We start from the raw sequence: 15,503 nt of genomic DNA, 5'->3' as shown, positions 1-15,503 counted from the left end.
GTGGTATAGATTGAAGTAGAATAAAGTATATATATGTTAAAATCATAATGAAATAGATAGAAATGAAATATGATAATAAGTTTTTTTTTTTATTATTATTATTATTTTTGATAAAATTATACAATAGAAATAGTATAAATCGGAGTATAAAATAATGATATTAGACTCATTTTCTTTACTTAATGATCTTACATATATAAATCAAGATAAATGTCAAACCCAATTGTAATATGCAAATACTTGTGACTTGGCTATTCTCTCAAATTATATACGCAACCTAAGAATCAAAATCAACTTATTAAAAACCCACAATCAAATCATACACACACGCTATTCTAGCCCCGCCCGGCCGCCCCTTACCTAGTTTAAGCAACTCCATTACAATATCAACCTCCTCAACTTCTTAACACTCTCCACAATTTCCTCATCTCCTTATTTTTAGGCATTGTACAATAGTAATACTTAAAAATCCCTAAAAAAAAAATACACTTATGAAAAATAAACAAATAGAAAATCTCCCCCATTTTCATATTAATTATTCAGCGCTCCTCCCCCCTCTGGTAACGGTCGAATTTGTTCATAATCCTTGTCTCCCTCACCCCATACCTCATTACTTCTGCATCATCATCTTCATTCTTCTTTCTCTCATTTTCTCTCTCCTAAATTTCATAATTTGCCGACATTTTTCCTTAATTTGTTTCTTCGTTCAAGGTTAGTGTTCATACAATTTCTCTCTCCTCCCGATTTATTAGCTTTCTGTCGGTCTATATTTACTTCTAAATTTACTATTTTTAGCTTGTTTTTCTACCTAACTTATAATTGACTGACCATTAATTATTCAATCCACCTAAATTTGACCCTCTTAAACCCTAATTCTACCTGTTGTTTTCCATTAATTGGGTTTTTTTTTTTAATTTTTGATTTTGGTTAACTTTTGTTTATAATTTGGCAAATGTGAGTGTCTTAATCGAATGTTTATGCAATTTGATTTACAGATGTTTGATCCGAAATTGATAACTTGCCTAATTTGCAATTTTCAATGCCGAAATTAGGGTTTGCTTATTGTTAATTCGTTGATTAATAAATTTGTTGCTTTGCATTTTTCATTGGAATTGTCGTTTTTGTGATGTTTGATTTTGGGTTTTGCTGATGATGAAAGTTACTCCGTACTATTAATAAATGATTATTGATTACAATTGATAAAACCCTTAAGCTAATTAATTGTACATGGTAGTTCATAGATTATGTCATTAATGCCATTGTTTGAGCAGCTTGTTGTGTACATTAACTGGATTATATTCCTTTCATGGGTACAGGTTTATATTATTGTAAAACTTATTTGTATTTTTCTTTATTGTTTGTGGTGTCGTGGTGCGAAATTAGTGGATCGTTAGGTCAAATTAGAGCTCTTCTTAGCAATCACAGTTTAGTAATCAAAGCTTATTGAGTCAAAATTAATTCTATGTAATTTCTCTGAAAGAATTCGGTGTAGTTATTGTCGGGTTTGTTTGCATTGTGTAGTGTATGCATCGCTATATAGTGGTGCTCGTGCATTTTGCACCTAGGTGCACCATATTAGACTTTAGTTTTGGTTCAATATCAAAGTGCAGTCCTTTTTTTTTTACTTAATTTGTTTCTGTTTTTGCTTATCTCTCTCAATAACCCTTCTCCAGGTTAAACATTTGGTGGTTATAGATATCTATTAATATGGGTGACATTCACAATGATCCTCGTTCACAAGCAGAAACTACATGTGGGTCTCTTTTGTATGAACTTCAGGTATGGTACAAGTTAGCTGCATTTCAAGGATAGTACCTTATACTTAAGTGTGTTTTCATCAGTGATTGACTTTGTTCTTTTTTGTCTATTGTTTTCTTTAGATAATATGGGATGAGGTGGGTGAGTCTGAAAAAGCCAGGGATAAGATGCTACTTGAGCTTGAACAAGAATGCCTTGAAGTATACAGGAGAAAAGTTGATGTGGCTAACCGCTCTAGAGCTCAGCTACGACAGTCTATTGCTGATTCAGAGGCAGAACTTGCAGCCATCTGTTCTGCGATTGGAGAACTTCCGGTACATATCAGACAGGTAATTGTTGAAATAATTGATTTGTGAATTTGGTAGGATTAGTATCCTTTTACTTCTTTTTAGAATGCTTGAGCAGGATATTTAATTTTGTAATGCTGTGTAATTCCTCTGACATGTGATGTATCTAAGCTACATTTCTTTCCAAAACGACTTGCATGCTACTTTTGTCAGTTGCCACTTACTAGTTAGAAAAAATCAAATTGATCCATGATTCCGTGTTTAATCTTTGTTGATTAATATTGTGATTAAGAAGACGTATTCAGATTAACTTCTTTGATCAGTTTCTAATAACGTTTGTTTATGCCAATTAATGAGGAATAATAAACTAAGCTATATATAATTCAGACTGAGCAAAAGTCTGGAAGTTTAAAGGAGGAACTCAATGCCATTCTTTCACAACTAGAAGAGATGCGGAAAAGAAAAGCAGACAGGAAGAATCAGTTTCTTGAGCTCATTGAACAGATTCAAAATGTATCAATAGCAATACATGGATCAGCTGGATATGATAGCTCGACGGAATCTGTGGATGACAATGACTTGACTCTAAGAAGGCTTGAAGAATTGCAAAAACAACTGCAATCCTTGCAAATGGAGAAGGTGCGCTTGTTTCTGATTAATAACGCCTCTTTCTCTTCAATTCAAGGCTTCAGACTGTGCTGATTTCTCTAGCAGCAAAAATTTTAGTCTATGAATATTTATTTAATCCTATCCGGTCATCAACTTGCAGAGTGATCGCCTGAAGCAAGTCCTGGAGAACCTAAGTGCATTGAGTTTATTGCGCTCTGTCCTTGGATTGGACTATAAGGAAACTGTAAAAGAACTTCATCCCAGTTTAGTTGTATCCGAAGAAAATTATAGTATAAGCTCTCATACGCTTCAACAACTGGAGTCTTCCGTAAAGAGTTTGCGAGAGCTTAAGCTTCAGAGGAGACAAAGGGTACAGAAATGTGGTCTTTTGGATTAGTTTCTTGTTTGCTTTCTTCTAAGTTAAATTTCTTGTTTGCTTTCTTCTAAGTTAAATTTCTTATTGGCTAAACTTGTGTGCTCTTTTAACATCTTGTGCAGCTCCAAGACCTTGCTACCATGTTGCTGGAGCTCTGGAATCTGATGGATACACCAGTTGAAGAACAACAACCGTTTCAACATGTCACATGTAATATTGCTGCTTCAGAAGATGAGATAACCGGCCCCAACATGCTTTCAGCAGATTTTATTCAATACGTGAGAAGCATTCCTCTTATCTGTATATTTTTTTTTTTCCTGAAATCTGTAACAAATATATTGGTGGTTTAGGAATTGTTGATCTCATCGAAAATAAATACATGCGATTGTGCAGGTTGAGGCAGAAGTTTCCAGGCTAGAAGAGCTTAAATCAAGTAAGATGAAAGAGCTTGTCTTGAAGAAGAGGGCAGAGTTAGATGAAATTTGTCGGAAGACACATATGATTCCTGCATTAGATGATGAAACAGAACATCTTATTGAGGCAATAGAATCAGGTAACTTGCTTTCAGCATTTTATTGTAATTTTGTTATTGTGTGGTGATTGAGGCAATAGAATCAGGAGTTTAAAAAAAAAAGGGGCAATACTTTTGGCATTTTATTGTTAATTTTGTTATTTTGTGCTTATTTTCACAATGTTCAATCCTCTTTATATAGGAGCATTGGACCCTGCTTCTGTCCTCGAACAAATGGAACTAGAAGTTTCCAAGGTCAAAGAAGAAGCTTTTAGCCGCAAAGATATTCTGGAAAAAGTTGAGAAGTGGTTATCTGCCTGTGAGGAGGAGGAGTGGCTTGAACAGTATAATATGGTAGTTCTTGGTTTGCCCATAATTTGCTACTTTCTCGTATTATCTTTGTAAGGTGTTGACAGATGCCTCACTTCTATGTCAGGATGAAAATAGATACAATGCCGGAAGAGGTTCTCATCTCATCCTCAAACGTGCAGAGAAAGCACGAACAATAGTTAATAAGCTTCCAGGTAAACATCATAACATCACGCTGTATCCCAACTCCCAAGATGATGTAACAGCCAGAATCTGGGAGCAGTTTTATATTATAGGCTTCACAGCAGCATGCGATGGGAATTGATTTAGCACTTCCTTTGCTTATATCCTCACTTCCCCTTTTTAATGGAGTGCCTGTTCTCACAATATTAAATTGTGATAAAATTTAGAAGGAGTTCCCAATCGTAATGGTCGGATTATGAAACCTTCATGCAGTATGTACTTTCCGAAAAACTGTTTTATGAATGTATTTCACAAATATTTGCTTATTGTTACATGGATCCTGAGGTTGAACCAGATAGGTATATACATTTAAGGTTTATTAGTTTGAACTTCTCGCTAGTCAGCGTAATATCTAGAGATGTTGAGATATGATTCTCGTTAAGTCTTCAACCTTGTCAAAATGTTTGTTACCTTTGCAAGTATCTATATTATATTAACTGGCTGGTCCGGTTTATCTTTGGCTGGCTGATTTTGATTGTTCTCAATGCTATGCAGGGATGGTTGAGGCTTTGGCTGCAAAAACTCAACATTGGGAGGAAGAAAGAGGTCTCGAGTTCTTGTATGATGGTGTAAGTATATACATCTCTGCCGAGAAAGTATTAATTGTTATATTTGCCTTCTTCTAATCTGTCTAGATGTATCAATCAGGTTCATCTTCTTTCCATGCTCGAGGAGTATATTACATTACGGCAAGACAAGGAACAAGAAAAGAAACGACAGCGGGTGTGTAAAGCATTGAATCCTTTACTTTTGATAGTTTTTGTTTTGTCTGACTAATACCTCCATACTCAAATAAATTATTGCGTTTTCCTTTTGTTGCTGCATGTTGTCATATACAAATCAGAAACAGTATTATCATTTCTTGGGGGATAGAAAAAGCAAACTAAACATTTGTTTGAGTATATTTGAAAAAGATGTTTTATTAATCATGCATACTCATATCTAACTTTAGGAACAAAAGAAACTTCAAGGACAACTGATGGCAGAACAAGAGGTACTTTTTGGCTCTAAACCTAGCCCAATGAAGTCTGCAAAGAAAAGTTCTAGAGTATCTGCGGGAGGAGGAAACGGTAGAAGGGTTTCTGTTGGAGGAAATGCAATTCAAACACCTCGCCCTGACTCATCTCATTCAGCCAGAGGAACACCAAATTTGCGCCCTTCTAAGAGAGATGACAACATGGGATCACAAACTGGTAAGTTTTTTGGACACTGCCATATTTCTGAGGCAGAAAGTTTGGCACTTGCATCTGATGGTGTGCCTTTTCAGTTCCTGTGGTATGCACTCGTGTATTATGGCAGTTCCTGTGGTATGCACTCATATAGTGCAAAAAAGTACAGAACTGTCCTTTTATTTTGGGGAAAAAAAAAAAAAAAAAAAATCATGGAGTTAATCCTAGATTAACTTTTTTGGTTACACTTTACATTTTTCTGTTGAGCCAGCAACTTCAGGTTGGGATCATGTCCTGTTTTTACATCTTAACTTATATCTAACCACCTCCTAATTATATGACATGTCATCAACTTTAATAATACTCTAATGCTATTGGTAAATATGGATGATGAGTGTTGATCGGAGATTATGTAACATAAGATGAGAGAGGATTCCTACGCAGCAAGTTAATCCCACTTATGATATTGCTTTGCTATTGTAGTGCAAAGGGTTTTGGACAAGAACTTCACGTTCAACGGTCGTGAAACAGAACCAGCTGTGGTACGAAGACCTTTCTCTCCCATTTCTTCCACGGCATCAACAAGAGCACATGAAGATTTCTATGATGATGATAACAATGCCATGCAACAGCAAACAGCCTTCCAGAAAGAGACATCCCAACAAATATATACTACACCCTCAAAGAATATTCCTGCTGAAGATGAAGAAAACTGGACACCAAAAATGCATATTCCTGAACCTGCAACACCTTCAACAGCTTCAGCTCCAATGCACACATCTATGACACCTGCGCCTCTTCATCAACCTGATTTTCATGATGGTGATGATTTGGTGGAAGAAACTGATGAAGAGGTTGAATACTCATTTGAGGAAAGAAGAGCAGGTTTTGTATTGCCTAATACTCATCTTAAAAGAGTGATACAAGTGTGACTGTGTTAGGCTATAGAAAAACCTTGGAAGTTAGAATATTAGAGGAATCCTTTTTCTGAAAACATAATATTCGTCAGGGTTTTGTGGTCACGTTGTTCAAATTACACTATGAACGTGACTATAAATTCTTGATTGGGCGGAGTACATAGTTACTTTAGTTGATGGATGAGCCAAATTATTTCTATTGGCTTCTTCATCTTTCTACACTTGTATATTACTACACAGTGCTGCATTCTTAATTTTTATTTTGGTTGCTTGAACTTGTCAATTGTATGCTTGTGAAATACTCATATTTCTTTATTCAATTGGAAATAATTACGTTCTCCTTTGACCATTCATAATCTTTGTCATGTTACTTTGACCACTGATGGGGGGTTTCTCCCTCTTCTTATTATTATTAAATTTTTTTTTTCGGTTTTACCTTGGAGATTTATTGTCTTTGTTATTTTTTACTTTAGTTTTTACCTTAGACATTTTTGTAATATTAGGAGGATTAATTGGAAACTCCACCAAATAGGTAGGTGGTCATCACATGGCTTATACTTTATTGGTAATTTTTCACTATTTGCTTTGTTTGGCGTATACTTTACTCCATAAAATGATGTCACCTTAGATAAAATGAAAATAAATTAGTGTTTTTCTAAGTGATGAACACTAATTAATGATTATGACACTCCTTTAAAAGGCAGATTAAACAAATATTACTGAAAGATATTGTTTGATTGAGTGGCCTAGATCATGGATTATTGTTTTAGGAAATTTCTTGGAACATCTTTGCCATGAATATTGTTTTTTATATAAATTTTTTTGGACATAATTACTTTCAAATTCTACTTGACTTTCCCACAACATTATTATTGGGAGGTAGTATAATTGCATTTTAAGTATTTTTGTAAAATTATTTTGACATTCAAATGAATATATTAATGTAGCAGGAATGAAAATAACTATTGTGCATGATTTATGCGAAACAATCCATGTATACAATATTTTTATTTTATAATAAAAATTTTATTCACATTTTTTTTTTTGGCAAAAATTGGTTGTTTGTGATTAATGTGAAATTTTCATGCTTTTTATGAAGCAAAGAAATTCTCATAACATTTGTCCAAAAAACAACAAAAAAATTTACTGTACTAACAAGTCCTTATTATCTGCATTTATCACTTGTCACATTTGTAATGTAAAAATTCTCAATGAAAATTTAGCAAGGTACAAAATGAAAACAAAACCCCTAAAAATGCAATTATTGCAAAACTTTTACAAAGCTAGGGAAAAAAAACAAAAAAACTTGTCATCAAATATCTTTTTTACCCATTATAATTAAGAGGGGGACAAAAAAGATAAATGCTCAAAATTTCTCAATTTTTTTTTTTTTTTTTTTTTAATTTTTTTATTTTTGGGTGTGGTGATCAAGATAGATCCTTAAACTAGTCCAAAGGCATAGTACAACTGTACAAGAAAGCCCTAGCCGCAAAGATTGAACATTTGAACATGATGAAGATTCAAATGGATATTTTCGAAGTGGCAATTAACGGTAAATTATGATTCAAAATAAGGGTAATATTTTATTTATTATTGTAATGATCAACCGTTTAAATTTTTAATTTTAACCCCCAAAAGACAAAGCAACAAGGCTAGTAGTAGTAGTTTGGAAAATTGGCATGCTCTCTCTTACCTCAACTTTACAGCCTTTAATTTATTATTTTGCACCCTTTTTTTAAATAATGAAAAAACATAAAAGGAAATTGTTTTTATTATATTTCCTATTTTTTTCTTTTAATTAATTTTGAAAATTTTATAACTTTTTGGTATACTCATACCTGCTTTATTAAATTCCCTAGACGGACTTGAACCATTTTCTTAACCATAATTAATTCTTCGTATTTTGTAATTTAGATGGGTCTAATATTTAATTAAAGTTTCAAATTTTTTATTATCTTCTGTATTTGTTAATATTTTATTTTTTCAATTTGTAGAATTTTTTTATTTTTGCTCCTTTTTCTTCTCTTTTTCTGCAAAAACCCAGTTTCCAGAAAATAAAACTAGTTGGTGGTTTTCAGACACTAAGGAATAGGTTGAGGGTATGTATTTTCTTTTAAGTTAAGCTAAAAAAAATTTACAGTACTAATTTTGTTATTATTTTTCTATATTTTGTTGAAATGGTGAATATAATTTAGAAAAAAAATTCTGATTTTTAGATTGAAAGAAAAGATCTTTAGGTTTTTTATTTAAATTTGTGGGTGTTTTATGAAATTTCCAGTTTTAATTTTTCATAAAAAAATTATTGCCAGTAAGTGAGTTGAAATTTTTTTATTTTGTTTTGTTCTTGATTGACCTGTTTTTGGGCTTTTTCAAAGGATTCTGGTTTTTGGGTATTTGATCATTTTTCATATTGGTTGGCTGTAAATGCAACTTTTCAGTTCAATATATGATTTTCTACAATTTTTTTTAAGGTAGTTTAGTAAATTTTTCTGGGTTTATTGTAATTTGTAAAATCTTAGGGTTTTAGGCTGTCTGAAAGGGTTTATTGTGTTGAAAGTTTGAACCTTTAATGCATGGAGGCTAGTAAAGAGGAAATAAGTAGTTCTGGGGTAGCAGTGAAAGGTGATGAAGGGAGTCAGGGTTTCTGTTTGGCAGCAAGGGGTGAAAACCCTTTGAGCCAACCAGGAGCTCCAAATATGGCAGCTGCCTCTTCACCTGTTAATTTGGCAGGAGTACCGCCTTCTTCCGATTCCAGGAAGAAGAGAGGTAGGCCTAGGAAGTATGGCTCTGATGGGGCTGCTGCAGCCGCATTGTCACCAATGCCAATTTCGGCTTCAATTCCTCTGAGTGGAGATTTTTCAGGTTGGAAACAACCTAGGGCAAGGCCTTTACAGTCAATTAAGAAGGCACAAAAAGTGGAGTTTGAGAGTTTAGGTACTTTTGCACCTCACTTAAAGAAATGTATATATAGGTTATGTTTTTATGGTACTGCAATTGGTTTTATTTTTACTGCAATTTGTGTTGTTTTTTCTGCATATTTCAGTTGATGTTTAGTAGTAATATGTGGGATGGACATTCCTTTCTTGCTCTGTCTTGGTCCCCGAAAGGATCATTTCAAAGTTGTAACTGAAGTTGCTTCATATGAATGAAATTGACAGCCTTACCAAATTCATGTACTGATGTACTGGTTAATTTTACAAGATGTGTGAATGCAATATGATATTGTTCAAATAGGGAGATTAAATTACAATGTTTAATTTGGTTGTGTCCATATATGGAATCAAGGTACTTAATATTTGTTCAAGATCATCTGGCATAAGATAGCAGCAGTATGAGGTGTTTGGTTCCTTCAAATGCTCTCCTAATTGCAGTATGGCACTATCATATGCTTTGAGTATAAAGTATTCTCTGGTAATATAATATGTAGCTGAATATTTTTGGGGTTTAAAATGTATTTGGGTCTGAAATCATTATAAATCTAAGTCTGCCTAAAACTAGTACTGGTAATTTGAAAAGTTATGTAGTCAAGTCTCATTTGTGATACTTTTATAACATCATCGAGAATGATTTAATTATACGGAGTATTAGCTAATAAATTTTAAAGGGAGCTATATGAAGGGAAGTTGCCCTTTAAAAAAAACATTATTATTTGAAGAGGAAAATGCATTGCTGCCACTGCTGCGAAAATTGATTTGAAAGAAGTATTAAATCTGATATATGCTATTGATGTTGTTGTTATATGTTGTCATCTTTCTGCAATTGCCATTTAATTATGTTTTTACCTACTGTATTGTGTTAGTTTGATCCTTAGTCTTTTTTATTTTAATGATCCCCATAGTGAAACAAAATTCCTGATCATAATTCAATCTGGTAGACATGTTGAAGATATACTAGTGGATTTGGCTAAATTAATAGGCGAGCTCCATGTATGGAACCTTTGGCCCTTCCACTGACAAGATTTCAGGGCCTAGATTTGTGCAGCCTTATCCCTAACCACTTAGTAGACAGGGTGCTAAGTTCTTATTCAATTCATATATAATATGGATTCAAGAATTGACTATGCTTTTATTACGGCTGAAATAATCTAGAGCCAAGGTAATCTTATCCAATGAAGTTATTTATCTAACTCTGACCCACCCGCTTGCTTCCTAATACTCTTGAATTCTTACAGACTTCACATATCTCTTAAAGATATACATTATAGATATATCTTGGAATGATGTCAAAGATATGATGTTTGATGTGGTCAATGAGTCTCATTAGCATCCTTACTATGCCTCCTTGCTGAGATATCATTAGAGGAACTTAACTGGAGAGTTCTAGGAATATGCTATTGCTGGAAATTGACAGATGCTGACTCCTTTCCCTGCCATGTATATTGTGCCTAAATTTCATGTGCTTCTACTTTGTATTTTGTATCCTATCTGCCTTTAGATTATAGTTTAATTTGTTCCTGTGAATAAATTTTATCTGATATTGGTTGACGATTGCTAATATATGAAGCTATTCAGGTGATCGACTTGCGTATTTCGTTGGTGCAAATTTCACGCCTCATGTGATCACTGTAAATGCTGGGGAGGTATGTATTAATATCTTCAGTCAAATATTCTTGTTAATCAATATTCCCTAAATTTTACTGATAGCTGTTCATCGAAAGATCTTCAGCTATTTCAGTATACTGACTGCAACCAAAGCTTAAAGAAACTTGTCTCTGCTGGATCTAGTCTAGGATACGTAATTCTCAAAACTGTTTTCCTGATGTTTACATAATTGCAATACAACACATTCATTGTTATGCTGCTGAAATGAATATCTCTATTTTGAAGTGCCCTGGATTGGTTGTATTGTTTTACTTTTACACCCATTCTTCAGTTGAGAATTGCAAAATCACTGACAGATAATCTTGATAATGACCAAAAAAGTGTTCTTTCTATGAAGATAATGTGACTAACACGAGTAACACCCCACATTCCCAAAACCTCCAAATTCCACATATTGTATGTTTTACTCTAAATAGTTTTTGAAACATGCTTATCTGGGGATATTCTATATATTGCTAAAGTTCCCAAGATAGTATATATTACTCGGTCTTATATTTTCCATGCTTACACGTATATTCAGCCTACTCGAATGAACAAACACTTGTCTCTGATCATGTACTGATTCTGTTCTTTTCCTGCCATCAGGATGTCGCGATGAAGGTTCTATCGTTTTCTCAGCAGGAATCCCGTGCTATATGTGTTCTTTCTGCAAGCGGTTCAATCTCAAATGTCACCCTTCGTCAACCTAATTCTTCTGGTGGCACTTTAACATATGAAGTATGCCTTCTTCTCCTTACTTATGATGAGGTTCCTTAATTGTTGGTAGGAAGACTTCTATTGGGGGGATGGAAAAGGGAACGGAAAGTGAAGTTGCATTATCTAGTGGTGGCTTAATCTGACCTCTAGAAAATTCAACTTCACTATAAGCTCTTTGGTACAATACTGTGAACTGTAAATGAGGGTTTTTTTAAATGCGGGTGAAGCTAATCATGAACAACTTCTGTGATGGATGATTGTCTTTTCTAGGAAGGATGGGAAGGAGGAGTGGGGGGGGGGGGGGGGGGGGGGGGGGTGGGGGGTGAATGGACATACTAGGAGCTCTTTGGTATAATAAGGCAGTTTCCATTCATCCTTGTTTAGCAAATTACGGTGACATTGTGGACATCTGGTGTGTCATTCTCAATATAAGTGCAATTGCATACATGTGTAAGATAGACCTGTTTGCTTCTTTGAGATGTTTCAATCTTGGATCTGATCTAGCTTGCACTTTTTAGGAATCCATAGATATGCACTTTTCAAAATTTAGGAGCCTGTGCATTGACTGACAAAATGCACAAGTCTATTAAAGAGTGATATCTTGTGACTGTGAGCTTGTCATATTTTGATCCTCATTGTGTTCAGTACTTGGGTTTTCTCGCCGCTTTCAATATGTCTGATTATACAGATTTTAATCTAGTTCTTTATTGATCCTGTAGGGTCGTTTTGAGATACTTTCCTTGTCTGGATCATTTATGCCTACTGACAACGGAATTATGAAGAGCAGATCAGGAGGCATGAGTGTCTCACTAGCAGGTCCTGATGGGCGAGTCTTAGGTGGTGGACTTGCTGGTCTTCTCGTTGCTGCTAGCCCCGTTCAGGTAAGATAATAATAAACTATTTTCCCTTTCTTGCTTAAATGGTAAAGTAGTGTTGCCAGCCTATGCATCATTTTATACTCAATACAGCAAACCTGTTCACTGTCCTTATAAACTCCAATGTTTTACTGTGGCTTATGCTAATTGTCTCAACTGAATGAATTATCAGGTGGTGCTAGGGAGTTTCTTACCGGGCCATCATCAAGAGCACAAGCCCAAGAAGCAGAGAGCTGAACCCGCAACCACCGCTGCCATTCCAGCTATCATCAACAACCAAGTCCCTGAAGGAGGTTACGGGGGACAGAAGGTAAACTTCACATCCCCACCCCCCTCATTCCATACCGACAATTTGCCTTCTATGAACTCTATGCAAATGGACCCGATGGACCTCGAAGCTGACATTAACGAATCAACCCCTGAAGGGGGTTCTGATGATTTCGATGATGACGACAGTCCTTCAAATCTGGAGATTTCTGGCTGATATCTGACATTAGTTTTTCTCATATCTGTATTTGTATTTTCAAATTTTAGTGGTCCACAGATTTACCTAGGCTCTGCTCTTCTCACTCAGGAAATCACAGTATGTATCGTTACAATTAGGTTTTTAGCTTCACATTAGCTTCGGATTTTTAACACAGGATTTGCCGGTTTATTAGGAGTAGTCAGGATTTTTAGTTTAGTTAGTGCAGCTGATGGCGCTGTTAATTATCTGGGTGTTTTGTCCCTCTTCTTGGGTTTCTTTAGAAACTACAGATGTATGACATGTATTCCTCATTCTTCTGTTCAACTTTTGAATTAAAATTATGCTTTCATACCAAGACTTTATGCTGAAATTTGAATTGGAGAAACATGACACGTTCCCGCCTTCCAAACTGCTTGGAACTTTCAGAAAAGCTTCCAAGGCATCTATTTCTTTGATCCCTTCATTTCAATATCAGTCCCCCACCCAAAAGAAAAAGCAATTATACTGATCATTTTATAGGACATAAGGTCAACATTCTTCTGTTCCTTTATTTTAACTTATTGTAGCATAAAATTTGACAACTAAACTACCTGATAGTGGCTGATTCATGTGTTAACTAGTTTAATTACTCTTAATCCTTGTTTCGTAATGTTTGCTGTGTAGTAGCCTTAGTGGTATAGTTACGTTGGGTGGTGGTACTCAAGACTCGGGGTTGAATTTCCGTCTGGAATGATAACTGAATGTCCTTTCTAGCATCCTTGCTCGTAAATTTTTACTCTCTGCCCGCCAATTTCTGTGAATCTTGTTAATGAAGTCCTCAATACGTGCATTTAGCTCATGATCATCAGCTGCCACTTCTTCTTGTTCTAGTTCTTCTTGTTCTTGTTCTTCTTGAGTGTCATTATCTACATGTTTCGCTGCTTTTGTTTGCGCTTCAGAGGCTGCTGCTGCTGCTACTTGAGGGTCATCATCTACATGTTTCGGTGCTTCTGTTTGTACTTCAGAGGCTGATCCTTCTTTCATATAATCATCTTCTACTACTTTGGCATCATTCTCATAGTCATTTCTTGATGTATTTTGATCTAAAACAATCTGAAAAGCATCAATGCTGCTTGGAGTGTGATTCATGTCGCTTTTTGAGCGATCAATGAGAAGAAAAACTATGATAATATTGCAAAAACAGAAAATAAAATGAAAGTTTGAAGTAGCTTGAGCTACCAATTCAATTGTGGAACCTAACATTTTTATGATAAGAAACTAAAATAACAAGTTCGAGCTAGACACACGCACACGCGCGCACACACACTGAGCGAAAAGAGGATAGTGAGAGTGAGTGTGGGTAAGAGAAGTGTTGTGTTTTGTTGAAGTAGAAAGAATAACAAAAATGAGGCATTATATATGTAATGGGTGAGAAATGAGAAGTGTGTTGAGGAAGCTCATTGTTGAGAAAGCTAAGGAAAAAGGAGAAAGTGTGGTGTGAAAGCTACATGTGTATTAAATTTGTTTAATGATTGAATGAATGTACTTGGGTTTGGATATTCCTAAAGATGGGCACGGGCCGTGCCCGTGCCGCCGCGGGCCGTGCCTGGCCGTGCCGGGGTGGTGCCCGTGCCGTGCCGTGCCGTGCCGGCTCCGCGGCGTGCCGTGCCGTGCCGTGCCTGGGATTGGCACACCCCAGCCCACGGCACGGCACGGCCCACGTGCCTAGCGGGCCGTGCCGTGCCGGGCCGCGGGCCAAACCGTGCCGTTTTTAATTTTTTTTTTTTTTTTTTTTTTTTTTTTCTTAAAAAAAAAAAATAAATGTTAAAAAAAACGAATTAAAAACAAAAATGCATATAATAAAAAAAAAATACTACGTGCCTGGCCGTGCCGGGCCGTGCCTAGCCGTGCCTGGCCGTGCCGGGCCGTGCCACGTGCCGTGCCGGCGGGTCGTGCCGGCGTGCCGGCCCACGTGCCGGCCACCGTGCCGTCCGCCGTGCCACGGGCCGTGCCCGTGCCGGTCCCAAAAAAGTTGTTCACGGCACGGCCCACGGCACGCCGGCGTGCCGCCGTGCCGTGCCGTGCCGGCCACCGTGCCCGTGCCGGGCCGTGCCGGAGTCGTGCCGGGCCCGTGCCGCCCGCGTGCCGGCACGGCCCGTGCCCATCTTTAGATATTCCTTGTCACATTTATTTATTTTTTGGAAGAATATAGTATATTAGAATTAAAAGTCCACATGGCAACACCAAGTCAACAAGTCTTTATGTCCCAAGTGCTGGTCTACATGGATAGTTTTTTTTTTCTTTTCTTTTTTTTTTTTTTTTTTTTTTTTTTTTTTTTTTGAATGTTCAACAACTGTAATAACAGCATTATGTGAAGACTGACCAAGTCAACATGTATAGTTAAGTGTGTAATACTTGTGTATACAATTGGAAAATCTAGATAATCTTGATTAGGATGTAGTTTAACTTTTTAAGGGCTGTTGTTAGAACTTATCATAAACTTTAGCTTAATTTAAGTGTATTTTGATGCGGTAAATCTAATAAACTTAAATAGTCTTTATGGAGTACTTACTTTGTCTTAACTATACAATCTTTTACTCTAAAATTGATGAAGCTACCTCATAAGTGTCATAACTTTGTTTAGTACTCGTATATTATAATCGGCCTCAACATATAGTTCAGGGTAGAGATGGATTAGGCATATGGG

At 35.9% G+C, this 15,503-nt stretch overlaps 2 protein-coding genes across 2 annotated transcripts; both read left to right on the top strand.

The window, feature by feature from the left end:
* The first annotated feature begins 446 nt into the window (after positions 1-446).
* LOC145631452 (65-kDa microtubule-associated protein 9-like) lies at positions 447-6,833 on the top strand. Its single transcript, XM_081683525.1, has 13 exons — positions 447-711; positions 1,674-1,779; positions 1,881-2,087; positions 2,433-2,684; positions 2,815-3,024; positions 3,153-3,308; positions 3,424-3,583; positions 3,744-3,895; positions 3,978-4,065; positions 4,589-4,662; positions 4,742-4,816; positions 5,046-5,286; positions 5,746-6,833. The coding sequence occupies exons 2-13, from the start codon at positions 1,708-1,710 to the stop codon at positions 6,192-6,194; spliced, it is 2,136 nt and encodes a 711-aa protein (XP_081539651.1). The 5' UTR covers positions 447-711; positions 1,674-1,707; the 3' UTR covers positions 6,195-6,833.
* A 1,159-nt stretch (positions 6,834-7,992) lies between these two features.
* LOC145629999 (AT-hook motif nuclear-localized protein 7-like) lies at positions 7,993-13,141 on the top strand. The gene is made up of 5 exons (XM_081682240.1): positions 7,993-9,113; positions 10,691-10,758; positions 11,366-11,497; positions 12,196-12,357; positions 12,524-13,141. The coding sequence occupies exons 1-5, from the start codon at positions 8,753-8,755 to the stop codon at positions 12,833-12,835; spliced, it is 1,035 nt and encodes a 344-aa protein (XP_081538366.1). The 5' UTR covers positions 7,993-8,752; the 3' UTR covers positions 12,836-13,141.
* Positions 13,142-15,503: the final 2,362 nt, after the last annotated feature.

Source organism: Chenopodium album, chromosome 5, assembly GCF_948465745.1.
Source record: "Chenopodium album chromosome 5, dcCheAlbu1.1, whole genome shotgun sequence".
Lineage (NCBI taxonomy): Eukaryota > Viridiplantae > Streptophyta > Magnoliopsida > Caryophyllales > Amaranthaceae > Chenopodium > Chenopodium album.
Note: the sequence above shows the minus strand (reverse complement) of the source record. Positions and strands in the feature narration are given on the sequence as shown.